This window comes from Anguilla anguilla, chromosome 8, assembly GCF_013347855.1.
Source record: "Anguilla anguilla isolate fAngAng1 chromosome 8, fAngAng1.pri, whole genome shotgun sequence".
Classification (NCBI taxonomy): domain Eukaryota; kingdom Metazoa; phylum Chordata; class Actinopteri; order Anguilliformes; family Anguillidae; genus Anguilla; species Anguilla anguilla.
The window spans coordinates 14672192-14697709 of NC_049208.1; the positions used below are offsets into that span (position 1 = coordinate 14672192).

The 25518-nt window shown below is 43.0% G+C and overlaps 2 protein-coding genes across 17 annotated transcripts in view; both read right to left on the reverse strand.

The window, feature by feature from the left end:
* LOC118233913 (laminin subunit alpha-3-like) overlaps window positions 1-18079 on the reverse strand; it is an 83625-nt gene extending 65546 nt beyond the window's left edge. For 9 of the 12 annotated variants that reach the window (XM_035430018.1, XM_035430025.1, XM_035430022.1 and 6 more), the window contains exons 1-3: window positions 17486-18078; window positions 16078-16230; window positions 3048-3165 (exon numbers count right to left, since the gene is read on the reverse strand). In XM_035430018.1, coding sequence (XP_035285909.1) covers window positions 3048-3165; window positions 16078-16230; window positions 17486-17752 — 538 coding nt within the window. In that variant the 5' untranslated portion in view covers window positions 17753-18078. Of the gene's footprint in view, window positions 1-3047; window positions 3166-16077; window positions 16231-17485 lie in introns of all 12 variants that reach the window. The other 3 variants (XM_035430019.1, XM_035430015.1, XM_035430026.1) reach the window with 1 other exon arrangement.
* Window positions 18080-23471: 5392 nt separating this feature from the next.
* LOC118234423 (dipeptidyl aminopeptidase-like protein 6) overlaps window positions 23472-25518 on the reverse strand; it is a 162277-nt gene continuing 160230 nt past the window's right edge. For all 5 annotated transcript variants that reach the window (XM_035430940.1, XM_035430944.1, XM_035430943.1 and 2 more), the window contains one exon: window positions 23472-25180. In XM_035430940.1, coding sequence (XP_035286831.1) covers window positions 25034-25180 — 147 coding nt within the window. In that variant the 3' untranslated portion in view covers window positions 23472-25033. The remainder of the gene's footprint in view (window positions 25181-25518) is intronic.

Below are 25518 nucleotides of genomic sequence, written 5' to 3' on the forward strand. Positions count from 1 at the left end.
TTAAAAGAAGAGCGAGCAGGAAACTGCTTGTATTCAAGGTGGAGAGTGAAAGACCTTCCAAATAATGACTCAATGTGTCACAGGGTGGACCCGTGAAATGTTCTTCAGACCGTTCATAGATAAGACATTTTAAAGGTTCAATAAGAGACTATCCCTCCACCGGATGTTGGGATAACGTGACGCATTTCAGAAGAAAGATTTTGGTACTACATTTTTGGACAATCACCATAAGCTATAGATGTTATTTTTATTTACCATTATTTATACAGGATAGGTTGACTAAGCATGCATGTTCTTTCACAGCAACACCCTGTTAAAACCCCTGCCAATTAGCCTAATTTGCGGGTCTTTAGATTGTGGGAGGAGTCCCCAGAAGACTTGCAAACTCCACACAGGAAGGCCTTTGCTGGGATTCAAACCCAAGGCATGACAGTGCTATCCACTGCACTACTGTGGCACCCAAGCCAGCAGAGCTTCAAGCTCTTCCTGTGCATAATGTCATTTCAATCAAATTAATTCAAGACCATTTAAATTTTTTAAAAAATCTTAGTTCTGTCTTTAATTTACAGCATTGTTTTCTTCAGCTTTCACAGGACTTCTGAGTGTGCAGCCAATCTGCATGACCATCATCTTGAACGGTCCTCCTTCTGCAATTAATTTCCAAAAATAATTCTGGGACTAAACATACTAGCTAGCTACCACAAATGCATGCAATCTATTCTATCGCTTGTTCCCTGGCCTAGAATATTGAAATTGGTGGGCACTGGGGCGATTTTGCTTACAGTATTGGCCAAACAGTCGAATGCAGACTGGTTCCACTGAAGCAGTGAGTACTCTTCCCATGCACACAGGTGGTGCACTCCCTGACCTTTCCATTAGTGAATCATTCAGATGTTATTTGCTCTGCTTTTAGCATGATAAGCGATGTTCTTTCAAGAAGAACCTTGCTCCCCTAGGCTGCCCCCCATTTCTGTTTGAACATCATCTGACAGAACTGATTAAGCAGTCATTTAAAACACTCATAAAGGTGACTGATTGAACACACCCAAGCCTCCACCCCGCCAACATACACACGCACACACACACACACACATTTGGCAGGCCTCCCAAGCATGCTAGCACCTGCAGATATATGAGACACTGGTTACACGTTTTTTTAGGTGAAAATCCCAAGTTAGGCAGGCACTGCAATTGGACAAACAATAAAGAACAGAGGAATTCATCTGATTGTTTGGCACATCTCGGAACAAGAAGAAAAGCGCACATAAAAAACTCTGGAAGCCACCAATGGAAGAGAGGAAGGATGTACAGAAATTAAGAAATACACCAAGCAGGCAGAACAGAATGTGCCCAGTCGCAGCTGAGTCTGCTAACTGCACCACCACTGGGGTTCAGGTGGCCCGCCAACCCACCTCCCCTCACCTGAAGTGACTCTGAACTGCTGTCACTCATCATGAAACTGTGAAACAGCAAGCTGGGCATCATGAAACTGTGAAACAGCATGCTGGGCATCATTCAAACTCAAGTACACACAGACATACTTTCTGCAAGCTTGCAAATTCCAATACGCATGCAAACACGTGCGCCCACTCATGTAAAAATGTGCACGCACAGAGATAGAGAGAGAGAGAGAGAATGAGAGAGAGAGATAGAGAGAGATCGCGCCAATATTATTCATACACAACACCTCTGACACACATACACCTGAGAGAACGCTTGGCAATTTATCTTCCAGCTCCTAATGCAGCAAAGCATTCAACAAAAATGCAGAAGGGAATTCAACAAAAAACTGTCCAATGTCAAATCACAATTTTAGGCACTTTATCAAAAAACTATGGCTTTTCATCAAAGCAACCCTTGACTTTATGATCGCAGCGTTCGGTCAGGTGAGAAGGCAAATTGGTCTCGGCAACACCAACTGGTGGACTGAGTACACACACCTGGGCTGCGTTAATTAATCAGCCCAGGAGTATTAAAGGTGTGTTCCTCTCCACAGTTCAGGGCCGAGACTGGGAGCACACAAAGAGCGAGTCTTTATTGAATGTTCTTTGGTCAACTGAAAAGCTGACCAGCTAGGAGCACAGAGCTGAAAAGCTGCCACTCAGTTTTGCTTTCTTTTGTCTTTGTTGTTTTAGTTTATATTTTTTGCCCAAAACCCGCGAGGGGGAAGGGTGAAGGTTTTTATTTATTCGTTTTTGTGTTGGAGTTGATGCACTCTCGCTCTCCATGCAGCAACCATTGATGGACACCCGGAACTGCCGCATCTCTCTCCTCGGGGTGTCACCCTGGCATGTGACAATGATGTTTGGTAGTTTAGGCTTTAAAGTAGTGGACTTCAAAGCAAAGCCTTGCGGCAGCACATCACTGCTATGCATTCCAGAAAAAAATACACCGGGGCTGCACACCAGACCCTAGCCTTACATCCATGCCAAAAGTTCATCTTTAAAGAGAACAGCCAGATGAACCAGTTCATATTTTACAGCATCATATAGCCTACTGTCTTCTTGCTAATTCCACCTAACTACAGATCAAAATGCTAATAAAAACAATCTGGTCTTTTTATCATGATATATGTCTTCTCAGCTCCTTCATTCATCAGGGCTTTTGACTGAGCACTATGCCGTACAGTTAGGATAGAAAATATGAATAATAATGCATTATTATAGTCCAATATCACAGTAATTTAGAAATATATCATGTAATCCGGACTATTAAAATGATCCACTGCATAATAATATGATTAAAATATATATATAATTACAAGAGTAACACAGTGCACACAATTACAATCCATACATGCCATGCCTGTGTTCTTGCTTCTGAGTACCGGCACTTCATAAAACACCTAAATGTCAAGAACCTCAATAAAACAGAAACTTCTTAAACAATAATGCACAGGCAGGTTGTTAAATGCCTCAAGCTCATTAAAAGTGTACATGAGAGCCACTTAACTCTACTTAATTTTATTGCCAAGGCTTCCGTAAACATCAAAATTAAAACCACAATGATTAGGAAGGAGAAAGGAGAACAAAGATATTTGTACTTACGTGCAAAGTACTGCCAGGGGACATAGGTCCTGCCATTGTCAACTGATCGCTCCAGAACCCAGAGGTCAGGGCGGGGGGAGTTGGCAAACTTAATGAGGACGTAGGCCACATGAAAAAGCTACAAGAGACAGAGAAGAGCAGTCTTTTCAGCCTAAAGTATCAGGGACATGCATTTACATTTTTTGCAGTATACAGCGGCCTATAAAATAAAGTGACTGACAAGGTTTGGTAAAGGCTCGGGTGAAGACCTTTACCAATAAGCCAAACAAACAAAACTTAGTATTCATAACGTTCACCAGGCAAGAGTGTGGGGGCTGTGCCATTCATTCTTATTTCATATTTTCGGTTTGAAAGGTCAATCGAGAGAAAGCAGCGCTGACGCGATGGACTATGTCACATAAACAGCGGAGTGTCAAGCTCAACTCGCAGGGCCCTGTAAGCTCTGCTGGGAGGCCTCACTGACAGGGCTCTCCACTGAGAAGGGCGTGGGTGGAGCCAACGCCGCACCTTCCCGGAGACACAGGCGCAGTCATTCAAGGCACCCCCGGCCCACCGTGTGTCCCTTCAGCAGGCTTTTGTGAGCCCCTGAAAAGAAATCACTGACACAAACAAATGCGTTTCTAATGGGTTCTGCTTTTTTTTTTTCTCTCTCTCCTTCCTCTGCCCCATTCAACCCCAGGATGGCAGTTTCCTGTAGTACAGGGCCGTAATCAGATGCCACAATGCAGGGCCCTGATCTTGGCCATCAGTTTTAACAATGCTTCTCTTCCTTACTAAGAAAACAGGAGCCAGGCTAAATGGAAAAAAAAAAAAACGCTCGCTGCTCCGAACCAAAGGGAGTTCCTCTGTTCAAAATGAACGGTGCACACTGGGACTGAATGTAGCACAGAAAGAAACGAAGCCAGCATCTCCACGTATTCCATGAGACCCATATCCTTTCTTACAGTGAGATGCGACTGCGCTGAAATGGCAGTTCAGTCCCGGTGCAGTTCGATCTCCTGACAAGGTGAGGATGTTATCTCCGAGGTCAGCTGTGCAGTTGTGTAAAGTACGACTAAATGTAATCAAGGGACAAGAGCAGCGTTCCACGTTTTGATTACACGGACAGAAAGCTTCAGCTCAAACTGCGGCTCCAGTTAATGCTGTTTGATTGTTTTTCGGAGATTAATATCGCTGAAGATGGTGCAAAAAAATATACGCACAAATGCACTTTTATGCACCAATATACTCACGTTACTATTTTATGTTAACTGCCAGTTGGCATTGGTTCAGCATCACTGAAAATGGCATACGTTAAGACCTCTGCCTACTTCCAGTACCAATGATGTAATGTTTAACGATTTCAAGCTGACTGCACTGAGCTAAATACACATCTTGTTTATTTATATTGCACTCTGGCCATTTGTTTATATCTTGTGTTCAGCAGCATAGATCACACTGGCAAAATCTGGGTTTGGTCAAAGCGCTCCCGTTTTCTTAGCACAGAAGACTATAAGGGCGGGTTTTTACAAGTCACGGATCTTTGGGAATTTCTGACATGCCTGCAAGCGTTTAAGGTTATTTATCTCCACGAGATGCAGAACTTCACTGCACTAGCACGAGAATGAAGCGGTACTCTCTGGATACACTCTCAGAAGTAAAGGTACACAAGGGCACAGATTCTGTACAAGTACAAAACTGTACCTCTAAAGGGATTAGTGACAAGCGATTGTACCTTTGTAGGTACTGAATGGTACCTTTATTTCTGAGAGTGTACCAGTGAAAAATTTTGACTTTGACTTTGACTCACCTTTAAGGGCCTAGAGCAGAGTTTCCAAAACTAACCCTCACCTGGCTAATGTGCAAATGTACTTTCACTCAGAGCCTCCTCTGATTACACTGATATCCAGTATTTACATTCAGTATTTCATAAGAAATACACATATCAAAACAGCAGCATGCTCAGTACATCTAGTTCAGTAATTGGTGTAGGGATTATTTTAATTGATGTTAATGTGTATGGAAAGCATGTTATGTACAGTAAGTATTTTTTTTTCATGTTTCATCTCATGACTGACCTCAGCTGCCACAACTGGCCAGTTTGTCCTGGCCCACAGTTTGGGAAGCATTACTATTAATGAGCTTGTGTGTTACTATCAACGTGTTCAAGCAGTTTGGTGGTAGCTTGTTCTTGAGTGCAGAAGGAAATCCATAGGGCCTTGGCCAGGGGCACTGTCAGTGATTTTGGGCCCCATGAAAAGAGCTCAAATTCTCGTGGCCCCCAGCTTTGGGCCCCTAGAATTATTACCACCTTTTCCCCCACTTAAGATGGAGCTGGCTAAGGTATCTGGCCCCAGGGGTCACAGTCCTGTGAGAGGGATCTGCAGAATTACCCACAGTCCTTTTCCTAACCGATTTTAACTGATGTATGGGTTAATGCCAGGGAAAGAAAATCCTGCTTTAGCACAAGAAGACTTCACAAACAATTTCCATGAACGCCGCCTCCACATCTCCCTGCTATGTGGGAGTGCCCAGAAGCTAATCCACCATCAGGCCCTCGGACACACAGAAAGAAAAATAAGTCTCTCTGCGTAAACAGAACATCCGCTAACATCCCTAAAAACAGACCCAAGGTCTTTGCCCAAGACTCTCCTTGGCAAAGAGACTCTCCGTGTGCTATCAATAGCCTCAGTAGCGGGAGGGCCGTAGCTGACGAGGAAGAGGAGGAGGCGGGAGGGGCTTCCTGTATTAGCTAGGACTTGGCTAGCTGTGTGTGGGAAAGGACAACAGCAAAAGAGAACAAGCTGCCTGTGATGCAGCAAGGGCCATCAGCAACTTAATCACCCCGTCCCTCCATCGAAAAGGCCAAAACTGAGGCCTAAACCCAAACATACTGGTCCACAGAGTCCAATTTCACCAGAACTAGCGAGAGGAGACTTTTGCTTTCCTTAATCACATCATTCTGAGACAAATGAATGATCCTGTCTACAAACAAACTGACCGTGACATGACTTATGATTTATCTGGAGAATGTAGGGTGACTTAAAAGGCTCCCATGGATATGTACATGCTGTGTACCACATTCTGTGATTGATGCAAACATAAGGGCGTGGGTAAAGAATAACAAGAAGCAAATCAGCGATAAAGCCCCAAGTTAAAAAGAGAGAGTTCTAGATAAGCGTGCTGCCGATCTGATACAGATTTCACACTCGGGACGCGGATTTGTAATGGCACACTAAGTGAGCTCTCTTCCCAAGTGCCGTCCGGCAAGGGGTCAGAGCAGGGCCTTAGCCGGCAGCTCTTTGGATGACGGGCGGGGGTGTGGTCGTTTCAGCCCGCTGGTGATGTCAGGGCGGGGATGGAGCGCTGGCCCCCTGATGGTGGGCGTGCGTTCCGGTCATGGTGCCGCGCAGGAGCGCTTTTCCTGCCGCCTCTGCCAGAAAATGCTAACAAACCCAGCAACCGGCCTGGGGCGACCCAGCAAAACAGCCCTCGCTGTTAGCGGCACGTATCTCCTCACGTTAAATGAGCCAAACTAAGACTTGAAAGGGACAGTGTTTTATTTACAGTGATGGCGTTTACAGTTGCCAAAGTTAAGGATAGTTGTTGATTGAATACAGGCCAATGCTTGAATCCCAGCCATCGATTCATAAGAAACAAAATATGTAGAAATCTCACTTTGATTTGTTAGTCTAAGTTCAGGTATATCTAAGTTCAAATATTGACTGAATCCTAGCCAGTGTCCATTCATAAAGATGGACATTTTACACAAGTACAACTATAAGGGTACAGCAGAAGTGAATCATCTTGGATGTGAACATGCAACCCCTTGGTTGCAAAAGCATTATTTACAGGGAAAACTGCTGGGCTCCAATTGTGGCCAGTTGATCCACAGCGGCACAGCCGCAGTAAAGCACAAGCACACTCAGATCTAGAGGGAACCTTTCCAAATCGGTTCAGTCAAGTCAAAGTCCAATCACACGATTAAGAGCCTAGCTGGAATGAAAGTCTGTGCTCTTTGGGCAAGCTTGGGCAGTCCTATTGTAACACATTCATCTAACAGAAGAAACAGTTCTCTGCTTACACTACACTGAACAGGAGACAAGACAGGCTTAAGCAGCTGCTTTAAGTGTTTCAGGTCCCATGATGCTTTGCACCTGAATAACTTTAACTCATCACCTGCCTTAAATGTCTCAAATGCATCAGCAGATCACACCACTCAACGCACATACCCATTTTCTATTTAAATAGTTCACAAGCAGGTATATTCAAAGATGCCTCCACTTTTATTCCTCTGTCTGAAAGAGATCATGAAAAGTATATACCTGGAGATACAGTAATCCCCTCTGGATAGATATTCAGACAAAGTCAAGAGTCAGAGAGTAGCTGTGAAACGGTAATTGGGGATGATGGGCCACGCCCTGAGAAATAGTTTCAACAGGAACGGCTACCTCTTCCACAGTGAAAACAGCAGCAGTGCTCCCGCAATGCGAGTCGTTTCAACTTGCTCAACATGCCTCTGCTCTTGTCTTACCTGTGAAAGGGTTTTCTCCAGGATTATTGAATGCTTGTTTAGGAAATATTAAACTTAAACTTCCTCCAGGCTCCCAAATTTGGTTAATACTTCAAGAAATTAAAATCCTAGCTGGAGAAACACTGTAGAGCTGATGACAAAAGGCAAGTAACCACAGCCACAGTTCATTTTAGATATATTACAAAATAACATTCATACAATTTTCGTAGGAGGGCCAGTGGCAGTGGAACATAATGGATTTCAGAATTTCATCTGTATTTCAGCAATTAATCATTGCTGAAATATTCTGCCAAATTCAATGGTACATTAATCACTGTTAACGTACCATGTAATCTGCTATATCATTACACATGATATCATGCCTATTGTCTAATGTCATGGAACAAATGTTGGAGACATTCCACCTCTCCATTCTTCTGGAAGCATAACCGAACTTGTACAAGTCTGTCTCTGTTCAGCAGGCAAAGCATGAAATAATTCACAGAAGAGTTGATGGGAGATGAAGTCCAAAGCCTGAGGAGGTGGGACATATGGAGCGAGCCAAGGACTTCATCTCCCATCAGCTCCCAGTGAGAAAGACTTGGTGCTCTTGTCTGCTGAACAGAGACAGACTGGTACTGTTTTAGTGTTCTCAGAAGTGAAGGTTTATAGAAGAATGGAGCAGTGGAATGTATCCAGAATTTGTTCCATGACAGGAAACATCAGGCACAGTAATGCACAACTCAGTTAATGACATGTTATCTCTATCAGCACAACAGTTCCAGCCTTCCTGGAAATAAGCAATATGAAATATCACAGTTGGCCACCAATCACAGCCATGAACACCAACCCCCTTTGTCCACATGTCTGTTTTTTGTCACTTGCGTTGACTCCTCAGTCACTCACAGTGTGTCACTCTGTGAGAGCACCAGCCGAGCCCTGTGAAAACGAAGACATCCGCCTCCCACTGCTCACAAACACAGAGCCCGCTGACAGCGCAGGTGATTAATGCGCACCTTCGACCGTGAACGGCTGCGTAACCTCGGTTCGGAATTCCTCCGCAGACTTCACACACCCTGGCGCCTCCTGCAGCCGGGCCCCGGTGGTTGTTTACCCCCCCGTAAGACGCGGCTCGCTCTCCGCTAAGCCGTCCACCAGCGACCATAATGACCTCGGCCATAATCTCCTGACCAGGCAGCTCCGTCACATCAAATCCCCCCCCACTGGCTTTCAGAGAACAATGGCACACAGAATTATTCTAATACAGCCACTAAAGTGGGTGTACACTACCTACACTTCTGCTGTTTTGAATGGACTCATTTCAGAAGGGACATTTCCTTACAGGGAAGCCCCCAGCTTTCCAGATCAATGAGGCTTTACGATTACGCAACACCAGGGTCAGAGCAGCATTTCAATGAAGAAGTGCGGAACTGTTATTTTATGCAGCAATGACACACACCAAAAGTAACGGTGTAATTTGTGTCCATGACAAATGTCAAGCTCTGGCTCCAGTGCAAAAATTATTCAGTTAAATAATCTTTCCAGATGCATGTTTTATAAATGCTTCACACAAAAACAAACAACACACTGGTGAGCCAATTATTGAGTTTGGTCAATAGACACATACAAAACAAAAACATACTCTCAGCCACATATCACCTAGGCTAACACTTCCTAATAATCGTGAGGATTAGCACTGTGCACCTAATTTCCATCCAACCTTAAGCCAACAGACTTTTATTTTAAAATATACCTGGGGTAGACATTTCTTGAGAAATCAAGATGAGATAAGACTGTATTTGTACTAGTAAAAATCCACAAACCAAAAAAAGGCTCACTGTTAAATCCACACTGATAAGAGTACACTTTACACTGAATGTGTTACTGTGTACATGTGTGCAAGTAAAAGTTCGGTCAGACCTAGTAAATAAACTGAGCTGGGTTACAGTGCATGGCCCCAGAACCAGGATGTACAGATGATTATCTAACTAAAGGGGAATGCACAGCACATTTCTGCTACGGCATCAACCAAACACACAACACATGAAAACCAGAGCGACCGAAAGCCCGTTTTAAACAATGCCGGCTCCCGCTGTCTGTCTGAGGGAACAGGTGGGAGCTCTGAAAGGAATTCACTCTCCGCCTCCGCCCCTGACATCCACCAGGACCCCTTTTCGCATGAGTTTTTCACCCAGCTGGCGGCCACCGCAACTGTCGCCCAGCGTGATCCGCTAATCTGTTTTAGCGCAGGACGAGGTACGTATCCATAGGCCACCATGGTTACTCCGCACCTGTGGCCGTAAATGACAGCTTCGCCATAGCAACAGTTTACAACACACATCACACTCTTGACAATGGCAAGAATAAGCATGAGGATACGAGCGTATGTACAACAACAAATCACGTACCTAAAACAAAACTCTTTGGAACATATGATTTTAGAATTTGGGAAGAAAAAAAAACATTTGAAGACCTCAGATCACAGCAGTAGTGCCGTATAAATAACACATTGTATTGCTATGTAAATATTCATATATATATATAAACTGACAAATAGATAGTCATGTGCCATGTATATATTTAGATATGTTGCCTCAGATCTCAAACATTGTTAGCTGTGAAACAAATTTCCTCTTGGGAGAAAGAAAAAAATGGAAAGTCAGTCCAGGATCTGAAACTGACATCACAGAAGGGAATGAAGCACAAAGCCTCCTTCATTTCCTGAGTGAACCTCGGCGATGACGAACGGCTGGAGTCTGGAGCCTGGGTGAGACCTCCCAGGCCTGTGAGGAGAAGGAGGCCAGGAGCACGCTGCCCCCCTGCCCTCCACCGCATGCTCGCACAGCGGCATCGCTCCTGCTGTCCCTCCTGCAGCTCCCACTGCTGCAGGGATCCTTTAAAAAGATCCTCTACAGTGATCTCCTATGGCCATCCTCTATCGTGATCCACTTAAGTGATTCACAACAAAGATCCACAGCTGTGATAATCTACAAGGATCTGCTATTGCGATTCTGTGCAGAGATCCTTGGCAGTGATCCACAACAGTGACCCACATCAGCTTCCTTCACAGTAATCTACTACAGTAGTCCTTCACATAAATCCCTACAGTGATCCACTTTAGTGATTCTCAATAGCAATCCATAAATACTCTACTAAAGTGATCCCCTACAGTAATATACAGTACAACAACAATCTATTATACTGATGTTCCACAGCAGTCCTCAGTGGTCATCTACAGTGATACAGGGGTTAAACTTTAAATGGCTATCTCATAAATCAGTTTTTGTAAAGGTAACTAAATGCTCCTTACGTGAATATACTTTCATTCTTCCTGGCATGCACAGCTATTTCTGACATAATGTGGCTAAAGAACGTATTATAGATAGTCCCTCAAAACAGGACAAGTGTAATTAAGACAAATTAACAGCTTGTTGAAACTATGGGATTGCAGTTGTAGCTGGAACATAAACCAGCATACACATAGGTCCCCAGGATCGAGTTTGAAATCCACTGCACTAAAGTGATCATTTGGCATCAGCAGATCATCAAAAGGAAAAAATGAGCATGGGCATGCACAGATGGTTAGTGGCCAAAACGTACCATGCTGGATTTGAGAGAAGAAGGATTTAGTTGTCTTTACAAAAATTGATTTAAAAAATAACCATTTAAAGTTTAACCTCAGCACAGGAAGTTTTTAATGGTCTGACAAAACTGCAGCGGCCTACAAAAGGGTGTACTGCTGTACCTTGCTGCCGAATGAGAGAAAGGTAAAGAATGCACTGTGCTATCAAGTATGAAATTACCTGCATAAAAAAGAACAGACAACTCCACCCAGTCTCTCTTCCTGATTGGAGGAGGAGAGAGGAATGAGGGAGTGAAAGAGAGATGCAGGTCACAGCAGAGCTCTGAGAGCTCATTAGAAGACGTGTTCTCGTCTCAGGTAACTCCTGAGCTAGCCCAGTCAAACAGACAAACCCTCTCACACACACACACACACACTCACACACACACAATATCACATGAACATGTATGTGTATAAATACAAGCAAATGTATAAACAGACATAAGCATACATACAAACATATACACAAATAATTGCACGTATGCAGAGACACCAACCCACTTGACCAGACATGCACATTAGCACAGTCACACGCCCAAACACAGGCGTGCTTCCACAGTTTTTCATCCTAAGTGAAGTAAGCAGCACGCTTTCTTTCCACACAGTGAACCTATACAGCTGAGGGCTTTACTGAGGCAATTCAAGTCAAGCGCCTCACTCAAAGTTACAGCAGTATTTCCACATCTGGGAATCAAACCCACAGTAACAAGCCAATCTCCCCAACCATTTATGCATGTATGCACCGCCGCCGCCCCACGTGCAGTGTTTCTAGCCCACACGTGCTACCCGCCAAGAACATAACCGACCTGTCAGCATCCATCAAACACTAACCCCGCATTTCTGAGGCTTACTGAGGGCTCTCTCTGTCCCAGCCCCTACCTACACAGCCTGGCATGATGCACGCCTCTTCCCTCCCACCCCCCCCAGAAAAAAAAACAAGATCCCTTTAAAAAGACTTGAAAGAATCCCCCCTTTGTTCACTTTGGCCGCTGCAGAGAGATTTGAAAAAGCGAGGCCTACATCACGACTCCGACAAAAGGAGGCCAAACCTCAGATTCAATATTAAAACAAACTTAAGTGGGAAACAGTAAAAGGGCCAGAGGGGGATTAAGTTGCAGGGAATTCTTCGGCTGAAAGAAGAAAACTTTTGAATCTCCGCAGTCCTTTCTTCTCAGCCCTAGCTCCTGCTGTAGAGGACGGCTTACACAACTAATTCTCACTGAGGGCCATCGGTAGTTCAGGCCAGAACAGCAGCCAGTTCAGAGTCCGTGGCCCGGGCACTACGAATTGATGTTTTTAAATACCCAACAAGTACTGCTTGGCATTTCAGCGGCACAGCTGTAGCTCGTTATCAGAAAGTCACTTAGCTTTTTCAACAGCAATCAAGCTCCTGCCTAGCTACGATGTGTGAGAGGCAGCAATGCACTACTACACACGGGTGTGAGAGAGCGCAGTGATCTCACCCAGCATGCCGCTGACAGGGTGTCCCAAAATACCCGTCCAGACAACCCGGGGGCAGGGGACCCTCGCTGTGTCCTGAGCGCCAGGGAAGGGTGTCGCCACATCACCCTCCAAATTATTTTTAAATAGAAGTCTGGGGGGGGGGGGTTGTGTGTCCACACGTGCGGGTGTGTCTGTGTGTGTGTGTGTCCAAATTTAAGCACTCACTCATTCTGGTCAGTTCAAAGCCTGTTTAAAATCTAACTATGGTATTGCACACATCATTTTTTTTAGCAACATAATAAAAATGTGTTGTTTTTATCAGTACTTATATTACATGTTTTATTAATTTCACCTCACACTTACTGGTAGATTGGCATAGATCTTACTTAAATTAATTATGTTATGTTTAGGATAAAGTACACTGTAGATTGAAGAAACCAAATCCTCACTTATTAAAAGCTCAAGAGACAACAGCACACTGAAGCTCACTTGCTTGATTGTTGAAGAACAAAAGGAAAACACATATGGTTTAATTATATATTTTTATACATAGTTTTATTTTAGGTCACTTTTTATAAAAGCGTCAGGCAAATGAAATGAAATGAAATGTAATGTATTACTTTATTCAGTGAATGTAAAGTCATAAAGCAGTCCTACTGTGTGCAGTACGAGTTTCCTTTTCCCTTTGCATTGAGCTAAAAGAAGCACATTCCTTTTGGAGGACTGGAGAGTTTCTGTTTGAGAACTTTTGTACTACTACATTTTTACTAGCTTTTAAACACACAGGTGAAGTCACTGATGTATAAGGTAATCCTTCACTGTTCTACAAAGGCATCTCAGAGTAGTACAACAATTTTTAGAATTATTAGAACTGCATCCACTCTCCAGTGTTTATGTGAGCACAATAAAGACAATATGTACTCTGTTACAGTTAAAAGTACTCTAAAGGAGTTGATCTTACACTGAACATTGTGCTGTGGACGTGCGTTTGGAGATGAACTGCGTTTGTTCTCATTAATCCCAGGATGTCTGCAACATTAGAGTAGGGACTAGAAGTCAAGCACAGAGCTTCAAGGGGCTTTATCTTTCATAATGGCGTAACAACATGATAAAAAGCGGCACTGCTTTTGATGTCCTAGATTGCATAAACATAAACCGCACTGTTATAAAATATATCCAACATCAAAGGTTCAGATAACAGAGGTTATTGGGACCCAACACCTGTATTCTTTCACAAATTCATAAAGGCCATTCATTCTGGTTCAGTCTCTGGCATTGTTAAAGACCGTCCTTCTCTGTTGAACGTCGGCACCAGGTAAAGAAAGCACAAGCCTATCAAAGCCATTATTTAAACAAAATAAATCAAGAGAAGACCAATACAAAGAAACCTGCAGTTTTGTTGTGAGACACAACAACTGAGAACACTACCAACTGGCTGACTGATATTACATTTATATTTACCACATAAGTTACAGGATTTTCTTTTTTTGTTAATATCAGGACAACGATCGATTCACTGCATGACAGTGAATTAAATAATATTGCACTGGATCACTGTCAAATGATTGATCCAACAGCATAGCAGCATGTGCATTGATATTCATACTGATTCACATTCACATCAAATATCTACACATAGACATAGCTAACTTTCCATAATTTTTCCAAACACAAAAGCATCTCTGTTAATCTCACAAAACACATTTATAAGTAAAATGGTCTTTACCCCGAAAAAAACAACAACATAGGTCATTGTTTTTTTGTAGTAGCATGTTCATTAGTAACACAAAAGCCTTTTACAGACTTCAGTATCTACACACCACAACTGAGCTGACCGTAAGTAAACAATATTACAAGGAGTACTTCCATGAAGAAGATAGATCTTATTTTTAACTGGAAGAGCACAGCTTGTTAGAATGTATACGATATCTCGTAATTATGTTATAAATGTGAGTGAGCTGGAGATTTTGCGGTCCCTGGTTATGTGCCATGTAAATTCACTCATACATCAAAAACTGCTTTATTTGTTGTTGCTTTCTCATCTCTGTTAAAAGTCACCTAGGCAGTGAAGTATGATAAGATACAATGATAACCAGACACAACAATGTACACAAGTCCCTATCTAAACACATTTCATGGGTAAACCTGAATCCTTTATTTTACAGCGTGTACATTCATGGCTATTTTAGTTATTTCCATTTATAACAAAACCAAAATGGAGGAATGGCAGGAGTCGTAGCTGCTCTTCCCTCCCCTCCCCAAGATATGGAAGCTGTGAGGTAGTCGTTCACTTCAAAATCTCTCGCTAACCATTTATAAAAGAAGCTTATATTCTATAAAAGTCACACTATGCAAGAAAAACAAAAATACCATGCAGTATAATGAAGAGCCAATACTGCGTCTCTCAAACTAATCCCCCACAGGAATGTGTGCTGCATTCTGATGAGATTGGCCGTGCTAAAAGCGAAAGCATGACACCAGCGCAGAAACTCAGGTGCGAGCATCTGGGAAGCTCAGACGGCTGCGGATGGAATTAGGCGGGGCTCAGCAGTCGCCTAAGCCCCGCCCATTATAGCACACCATAATGCCCTAATGCCACTTTCCCAAGCCTGAATAAACTGAGCATTACCACATCTACAAACTCGGCCTCTCCCACAGCCCTGCACGCGTAGCTATTTTTGGCGGAGTCCCTCTGTGATGCGGTTTCTAAAACGAGGCATGGAAAACCCTCCACTGGTTCACGCATCACGCGTGCACAAAGCATCACATGCTACATAGCACCGGATTGCGCTTCTGGAAAGTTAACGCTGGGGTGTCTCTGTTCATGGGGTGCAGATGCATTGATAATGCATCTCATTGCAGGTTGAACCCCTCTAACCCACACCTTGCCCCTTGCCTCCCTCCCTTAACAGCATCCATAAGTTTAAGGCCCTTCTCTGATCTTTAATTCCTGTCTGGATTTCTTTTCCCAGAAGATAATTTAGCGTGAGATGCAACTCCACGAACTGTACGCACATTCCTCAGCTGGACGGAGGGCCGTAATGACTGCTTGTTTCCACTTTCCACTTGGGGCATGACTCTTAATTCCTGGCCCCCTGCCAGCTGAAAGATATCCCTCACATGACCACCTTCACAGACACTGACCTTCCATTCGCCTCATTAGCAGCTTGACGCTCTCGTCTGAATCAGAGTTGACAAGTAATACATTAACTGTAGACTTCAGAGGGACTCAGCCTGCACAGGTACATTCTTCAACCATTTTTCTTAACTTAAAGGAAAGGCACTGTTAATATCCCCGTGGGCTTCTGTTTATTGCTGATCACGTGGTCTACATTAGCCGCTGATTAAATTCTGGAGAAACCACAAGGCCTCAGCGTTTTCTGCTCACTACATCATAGCTTAGATTTCTTACTCCCTTAATAGCGGCCTGCCACTCAAACTGAGCGAACAACAGCTTTGGATGGTACACTCACCTGCCCAAGATCCAACGTGACGTTGACCTCGTTGTACCTCAAACTCCGGGAAAGAGGCGGGCTTTGCCACCAGCGTTCAGTCCCGTCTATGGCGTTGCTGGCTGGGCGCGCGGCGTTTGGGTCGTTGGAGTTACAGTATTCGCAGAACTGGCCCTGAGAGAGAGGAAGCCGTTGTTAAGAACAGCAATATGGCTACAACTCATAAAGTGAAAGTCAGCACATGTGACAGGTACCGCGACTGCTAATCAACAGACTATCATTTCCGAATTCCACTGCCTAGATATTCCATACGTTTAAGGCGACATTGATTTACCGCGGAAAACCAGCATCCTACAATAACTTAATTAACATTTAATAAAGACTAATAATATTTATAATAGCAAGGAAAAAAATTAATGATTGATATATTATCTGATAGCGTACTGTCACGATGGAATGTCATGCGTGTTCAAAGCGTGTGACGGCCTTATCGCAATAATTTTGCCAACACTGTGGCTCAGGGCGATAAAGAAGAAACACTGCAAGTCTATAAAGTCATGCATAAACGTTTTACAACATTTCAGTTTTGAAAACGTATTAGTGAGAATGCTGTTGTGTGTACTAATTTAGATTCGGTCGAAACTCAGTATATAACTAACTTATGTGCGTGGATAATAAAAAACGAAGTGAACACGCAGATAAAAACAATATAGATAATCGAAAGCAGCAGCAAGTGCAAGTATAGTGTCAAAAATGTGCACCAATGCGATATAGCAAAATAACGCCCCGCGGCATCAAAAACTGGTGTGGACAATCCGATTTTGTAACTAAGCTATACAGAACATTTTTGGCATGTGAACGATTTAGTTAGGGATCACTGCACTTTTAATTTCCCACAATAGCAACAAGTGAGTCATTTTAGTGCACGAGTGGCAGGGTTGGGCAGGGTATGGGGGTAAAAAGTACTGGTTTATGATAAGACCAAGAAACATGGGGTTTTAATAAGGGTCACTTGATTGCAAATAACTGTTTTATGTCGTGTCACAGTAGGCTATCTTGTCCTTGCCAAAACATCAAATAGCTACCTGAGTTTTACAGAGTACGTTTAATTCCTAGGTTCAATCAATTAAACACACAGGTTTCTTTGTACTTTTACTTGTACACAGACCTCGAGGAAAAATACAGGTCCACTTATTGTTCTTGAGTACCTATCCATATCCATGTACAATATTTATGCTTGGTCGGCTCCAGGCATATTGGTCTTTACGCACGCACGGCACTAGGCTAGCCAACAGGCGCGGTAACTACCCGCAATATCCCGAAGGAAAGGCTATGCCGACGACAAACACGGAAAGGGCAAAGTACAACCTTGAAAATACTTGAAAAACTACGCAGGTATGCGTATGCAGCCTATGTGAATTCGGGTTACCTGTATAGTCTGGCTCGGAAGCTCAGTGGTTGGTCCCCCAACAAGCTTGCAGTACAGATCCGATCTAGGTATCCCAGTATCATCTTCTCCGCACGTTGCTGTAGCAGAAATCCGAGCTCCTTCAGCCAGGTTGAAATACGGAGGGCTAAGACTAAACCCCGTAATTTCGTTAGCCGGGAGCTGAGCGTTCACAGCCCCAAGTAGAACGAGCGCTAATAACAAAAGAAGGGCAAAGGCTTCCTTCTTGCCCCTCGCCATGTTCGACATCAAGAATCCTTATCAATACTGAAACCAACCCGCGGCACATACTAGAACTCCATAAGAGTAGCGCACCACACACACCCTTCAAAAGACAACCACACACACCCTTCAAAAGACAAAATCCCACAGACAGTGTGAAGCTCAAGTCCGTTGGTGTAGAGATTTCAGCAAGCTATCAGTTATCGCTTCCGACTTCTGTTTCGATTGCATGGTTTTCAGCGCAAAGTAAGTTTGGTCTCCTATTTCTTCCACCTTTTGCTGTCACTACTGGGAGGATCCGGTATCAAAGACAATCCACGAATGAGCGAGGAGGCTGGACCGAGAGAGTTTCTCTCACTATGCAACACTGAGCAGGCGATTCAAACGTTTGAAAGGATGCGAGACTCCGTAAGCTATTCACTAAAGTAATACCGAACGAATGTGAATATTTAATCGTTTCTTTGTTTAAAAGTTTCACACTGCTAACAAATTGCACATAAGAAATAGACTAGTTGATATTTGGAGCACCAATTTTAAATATATTATTACATATATTATTTAAATCCATTTATTGAAATATATTATATTATTATTATTATTATTATTATTATTATTATTATTATTATTATTTTTGTTGTTGATATATATTACAAATGTTTTAGGCTACTCGGTACTTTTAGGCCCCACTCGAGCTCGCGCAGCTGTGCTAAGGCCTTAACTTAAACAGTTTTAAACAAACGTTGCGTTTATGGATAATTTTGTGTTTAGTAATATCATTTATATTGTTGAAAGATGAACTTGACATGTATGTTTACATTGTCTGCATTTTACATGGGTTCTATTTTTACTGAAGCTCTAGGGCATGACAGAAGGGCAGTTAAAACCTTCTGTGACTATTTCATTACAAACCCAGCTGAAACCCCACCATGATGTCACCCTGCACACGGGACAGCACACACAACATGCTTTGACATCACTGCAACACGCACAGATGATGGCCACGTCCAGTCTGGGGTCTCCCTGAATCATTAACACTTTTGGTCATGTTTTCAGTGACCCTGGGTGTACCCTACCACCTGAAGCCAGTTTCAGACTTAAATTACTGGACTCTCCACAGCATACGAAAACTTACCAGTTTAAATCAATGCAAGCCATTAAGAGTGAATGTTAGCTGCGCACATTCTGGGTTTCATGTGGTCTCAGTCTCACTTCAGTTCTTTACCTACTTTTTATGTTGATTTTCTATCAATAAATAGTAGTTCTACCAAGAACCCTCCACCCCCATGTGCTTCAGACCAGCACTTTCATATCATTGAATAAGATCAGTAAACACAATATAAATGAAATACATGTACATTCAATACTTAACAAATATGGCAACAAAAAACCCAAAGTTAGTGAAAACAGTTCAATAAATCACAATATATGCACTGGTGGTGACACATGGAAAACAGACCTGGAATGTGTCTGTCGAAGTTCAAAGCCAAACCCAAACCTGAGACATATTCTCTGCCTTGCCACGCCTTGCAGTTGTTTGTTCAATCTTGTACTCTTCCAATGGGGTCCGACTGCTGGAGGCAGTACAAGACCTCTACTTGCCTCTTCATTACTTCTACAGAGAAGTCCACATTTACCAGACACAGCAGTGATAATGCTACCAGCCTACCAACCTTACTATACCATCACCAATGCAACCAACACTGCCCTTCCTGTCTGTAAATTATTAATAAAGGCAAGCACTACACTGCCTGCATAACTGTAACTTATATTACACAATGCTCGTCTGCATCACTTTGTTTTAAGTGAAGTTAAATGGCTATTTGTTACTAATACATTAAACCCTCAATTTGTCCATCTCAGCTTTATCAACAGTATACCGAACACCCCATACCTCCGCCCCCCTTCCCCCTGTCCCAACTACTCTGTAAAAACTCTGATCCTCTCTTATTAGAGTTGCTGTAAATTGCTCCCTCTGCTGGTCTGTACGGCAGCAGAATTCTTCCTCAAACTCTTGCACATAAAGGTAACAAAGTTTTTCATCTTCTTGTCTTTGTACTCACACCAACAAATTCCAAATAGCCTGTAATTTTGAAGAACTGTGTGGCAAAAGCATGTTACCGATTCTAATTGTGAGGGATGGTAGTATTTCCAGCATGGAGGTGGCTGAGGTGTAAGCTTCTTGATGGAAATCAGATCTCCCACTTGGCCTTCTGTTGGTCCATGAAGCAATGTGGGACTCGCGCCACACACTCTGCTTGGCTCTCAGGAAATCACTGACAGTGTCATTTGAACTTTTAAGGCTGGGACTGGGCTTTTACAATCTAAAGTGCCTAAGGAACTGAAAATGCATTTAGATTCTTTCCCCTATGCATATATTTTTTCAATACAATATACAGTTAAATAAAGATAGTAGTAAGGATTATTTTTATTATTTTTATTCTGCTGTGTCCAATTTTCAGAATAAAACATTTATAAAACAAACAAACATGGAAACTAACTGAATGATTACCTCTGATTCTGTCTGTTCCTTATTTTGATGCTCTTGATTGGAGCTGTGTCTTGTTTCAAAAGGCTGATGTGTGAATCCCAGTTTATATCTGCTACAGCACACCAGTCATATGCATGTCATGTATGAATTAAATAGATTATTTCTCCACAGTGCGAGACAGTGTTTTTGCATGGCCCATTCCTCTGTGCTGATATTGTGTTGTTTATACACGACAGTGGTGTGCCGGGGTCTGGCACCTGTCAAGGGAGTGGCGCTGGTGGAGGGTGGCAACTGAGGGAAAGAAAAAATAGGATTAAATTCTGTGCCAGCTGCATGTGAGTGCCCAATGCCCAGTGCCTCCTACTGTGCCACACACGTCACTGGAATGTGTCACAGTTCTGTCAGTGGCGTGTTGCCATTGTGTCGAGAATGTTGCCTGCGCTATCTTGCCTGGTCTACCTCAGCTACCATCTAGAGGCATTTCTGGCAGTTCCATCTAACCACTCCCACTCCTTCAGAGTTATGTGTCCTGATTGGTCCATTATGTCCCCTTTTACCTCATTGGTCACTTCTTTCCTCATCTCCTTCCACTGGGTTCCAATGAATAGGTGTTGAATTGGTTTGTGAGCCGAGTCAAAAGGCTCCCCATCCTGTCAGATTTCTTTTTTTGGATTAAAACACAAAACCAATTGGTTGGTGTTACGTTACACAATACATTTTACACAGCTGTTCATATGGCTGCATTTTAATAGGTAGCTGGCCATTTGGGAAGTTACCGAAATAACTAATTTTAATTATCAATTAAATTGCCTTTAATGATCAATTTAATTGTCAATTAAATTGTGTTGAACAAGCAGGCATTTACATGCATAAGTGAACTTCGGATTTCCCTGGTTCTCTCCATTTCTTGTTAGTGTTAGGTGTTGCAGAGAAAGAAATGAAGTAGCACTATCCAGGAGAGTGTAGAGAAGAGAAGTAAAGAACTATGAGGCAAGAAAGAGGAGAGTGCAGAGAGGCAGAGTTTGTGTCAGGTGCTGAAAAGCAGGAAGAAGTGTGGAGAGATAAGGGTGCAGAGAGGAGCAGGTGAATGCAGACAAGAAGAAGAGAGGGCCAAGAGGAGAAATGGAGGGAGGGAAGAGGGAAAATGAGCAGAGAAAAAAGAAATGAGCTACTGACGTGTAGAGAGGAGGTATGTTACTCACTTCAGTTCAGAAGTGAAATGATCAGACATAAGGAAAAGCGTGTCAGTCAGTTTATGGTCTAGTTGAACACTAGAGGGCAGTGTATGACTGAAATATTCTCTCCAGTCTCACCTTGAGTAAGTATCTTCACTGAGGCTGAGGAGCAGTAATTTTCCCTACATTTCCCCTGCTTTTCCAAGAAATCGTTGAAGTGGAAAATTGCTGTGAATAATTGGAAATTGGATGATGTATGAGTGCTCCACAATTTTCTTTAGGTCACTATGCAGGGAATAACCAAATTGAGACTTAATATGCCCTTGTTGACGTTTCTCTTGGGCATATTAACATTGAAAAATTGGGATAATTCTTCACATTGCAGGAAACGTACAGAAGTGTTGCTTAATGTGTATTGATTTGAACTTATATTAGCTGTGATTTTTGATTCATAGGTGACATGATTGGTTATTGTGTTGCAGAAGCCATGTCAGTGTCTTGGTGGTGGCAGTAGCTCAGGCAAAAGCCTGCCTCCTTCTCATTTTATTGGATGGACTGACGCACCCTTAATGGAGTGTGTCACTGTCGGTGTCCAGATTGGACCTGCTGGGAGCTGATTCACATATTTATGATTATAAATTGAGCTCTGCCACATCCAAGCAGAAGCCTGGCTAGTTAAGACAAGCCCAGGCCTTTATATCTAAAGCGATATCTGCTAAGCCTTTATACACTTTATTTCAAGCTGTCTTCGGTGAGGAAATGGTGTGGATTGCTAAGAAAAATGACTCCTGAGCATAGTCATTAATCTAAAACCCATGAATTAGAAAAGCAGGCATAGCCCCAGGGAGTGTTACTGTGTGTGTGTGTGTGTGTGTGTGTGTGTGCGTACGCGTGTGTGTGTCTGTCTCTCTGTCTGTCTGTGTGTGTCTGTGTCTGCAAGTGTAAGAGAGAATGTTGGAGAGGTGCAGGAATTGAACACTGCTAGTCAGTCAAATCAATAACTGGCAGTTCACTGCTGCTTCAACCATTACTGGCTCATGAAACATCACTTTCCCATCTAAGCTCTTACCAGAGTTATCTTGGTAAAGGGTGGGTCTGGCATGCACACATTCCCCATGTTTTTCAACTTTATGTGTAGGTTTGTTGGGCCTCTCCTTCTAAAACAATATGCCACAAATGTGCTTTAAATGTAATGTAATAGTTGTAAACTTAAATCAGGGTGCCATTTTGGCTCATGGCCACCCAGGTTGCAGGACAAATGCCTTTGTTCCAGTTCTCTCCAGTACAGATTGTTATATATACTGAGTAGAAACAGTACCCGCACACTGCTGTCACTGCCAAATGTTCCGCTTTATTGCGCAGGAATAAAGAGATAATGTTTCGAGCAGACTAGCTGTTCACAACCGACTTTGTTCTGCTTTTAATGCATAATGTATGGTGGTACCTGTGTTAGGGACACATTCCCATGACACTGGCCAAAACGAAGAACGTGAGATTGTTCAGAGGTGCTCCTGGTTGACCCATGTGCCTCATTGCGATTGTGAGGTTCGATAACGTACCGTATCTGTCTAGAATAAAGAAATAGTTACAATGCTTGTGTCTTCATGCATTGATACTGTGCAAATAATAACAAGGATCATGATGGTAAAATAACTTTATTCTGACAACACAAACTTTCATGCCACAACCTGTTTTTTGTTGTTGTTGTTTTTTTACCACAAGTTGCTCGACAAAGTGAAATGCACAGTCACAAAGTCACCTCTCAGACTAATGGGAAATAAAACCTCCAGGGTCTGCATGTGTGTGTGCGTGTGTATGTGTGTGTGTGTGTGTGTGTGTGTATGTGTGTGTGCATGTGGGTGTGGGTGTGGGTGTGTATGTGTGTGTGTGTGCGTATGAGTGTGTGTGTGCGTGTCCGTGTGTGTGGAATTGTGGTTGTGGGGGTGTGTATGCAGGCATACACATGTGCATATTATGTATGTATGTATGCTCACACACACACACACAAACACACAAGCACACATGCACACACCACTGTGTGGCATCATTTTCCCAAAGAACAAAATACAAGAACAGAAAAATGTAACTTTCAAAATGTTTTATGTACAGGTAACACTGAAATATTAATATTAATATGACCAAATTGATTTCAAAGAACACTGATACAATGGCAGATGGAGAAAGATAGTTCACTCACGACACTAAAATGAAATGTAGCTCTGCTAAGTAACATTCAAGCTGTCAAATATACAATGCTTAGGCTGAACTACAGAAAGAATGCAAATTTGCCAACATGCCAAATTAGATACAAAAATATTCAAAGAAAAACCTCATCACAAAACATAAGGAAGGAAGTCCAAATGCTTTTTTTAAATGATTATTTTTAAATGGAAAAAAACCGACCATACTCATTCAGAAGTACGTCTTAATAATATACAAGCACAGGTTTATGATACATATTTGGAAATGTGATAACTCAGATTCTTCACAATGGCACCACAGACGAGCTCATGGCCTGGCCATGGTGTAATATTAACATGATGCTAAAAAGCGACATTTCATGACTGCGGTTAGCATTAAGTATTCTGTGGTAATGACTTTATCTGGAAAGAAAAAAAAAGAACATTATGATTCTTCTTCCTGTCTTGTCTTGTCTTGTCATTTAAAATAAGCCTTGCGTTTCAAGGAGAGTCCTCACTTGACAGTTCTCAGAAAGGACGGTTTACTCCAAAAGTAAGGCACAGTGACTAAGAATTTTTGAGACATTTCAGTAGTTATGCAAGGACAGTTTACTCGACATATAAGATAAAAGATTCACAGACCATTATAATAATCTGCCTACATGGTCCCAATTCAAAACAAACAGACTACTTTTAAATTTTTTTTACAATTTTACTCAGAAGAATCACTTGGGCCTCAGGCCATTTTAAGCATATGTCAATTCAAAGCTATTGTAATATGTTACACAGATTTGGATAATGTCAAACACTGAAAAACAAACAGTAGACACCCCCAGTAACCAATAATATTCTATGTGCTGCTTTAGTTTACTTGAGAACAAGGGACACAAATACAATTCAAGTGGCAAACAAGGATGCCGTTGCTTGAAAAGACAGTGCCCGTGACACAAGGTGACCTCTGTCCCACCCATGGTACTCTGACAATCACTCCCGCCCAAATAACTCGGCAGAGAGTCTGGACATCCGTCAGAAATGTTTGTGCTACGCAACCTTTTATTTTGATGACTCAACTTGATGACAGGGGGAGGGGGGGGTGGAAGGTGGCGGAGGGGCAGAGAGCTCGGTAGGAGTGCCAGCACAGCGTCCCTCGGGTCACCAGGGGCCCCCTGTACACTTGGTCCAGTCAAAATCGACGAGGTGCCATCTGTACGTCCGTGCCGCATGAACCGGAGTTGATGATGTGCCTACGTCACCGCGGATGGTCTTCCATTGAACAGGTAAGAGGTGGGGAAGAGGAGGAGAGCACTGCTCTTGCACAGCCTGGGAACGTGCCGAAGGTGGGGTGGTGGTGGTGGGGTGGGGGACGGGGGGTTTCGGAGAAAGCCGACTCGGAGAGAGGGGGGAGAGAAAGCCGTCTTGCATATCGTGTTCGCGGCTCGCTGCGCGCGGCGGGCTCAGGGGCGGGCTAGCCCTCGTTGTCCTCTTCCACGTCCTTCTCCTCCGTCACCCTCTCGGGCAGTCTGAAGCACTCCTCGAAAAAGTTCACCAGCGACTGGCTCAGGTGCTGTTTCGTGGCCGCTTTGTGGAGGAAGTGTCCCTCGTCGGGGTATATCTGAGGAGAATACACGTTTCACTGTACCGAACATCAAGGCAAAAGAAAAATAGGCAGCAGTGTAGTATAAAGGGTAAGGAGCTGGTCTTGTAACCTTGTAACAGTCACAGGTTCGATTCCCATGTTGGACACTGCCGTTAAGTACTCTGAGCAAGGTACTTAACCTGCATTGCTTCAGTATATATCCAGCTGTATAAATGGATGCAATGTAAGTCACTCTGGAAAAGGGCGTCTGCTAAATGCCTTTAATATAATGCAATGTAATGACGACTAAATGTTATGGCACTAATTTTATTCACGGGTCATCCGTGACTGATCGTGGTACACTGGACTGACTG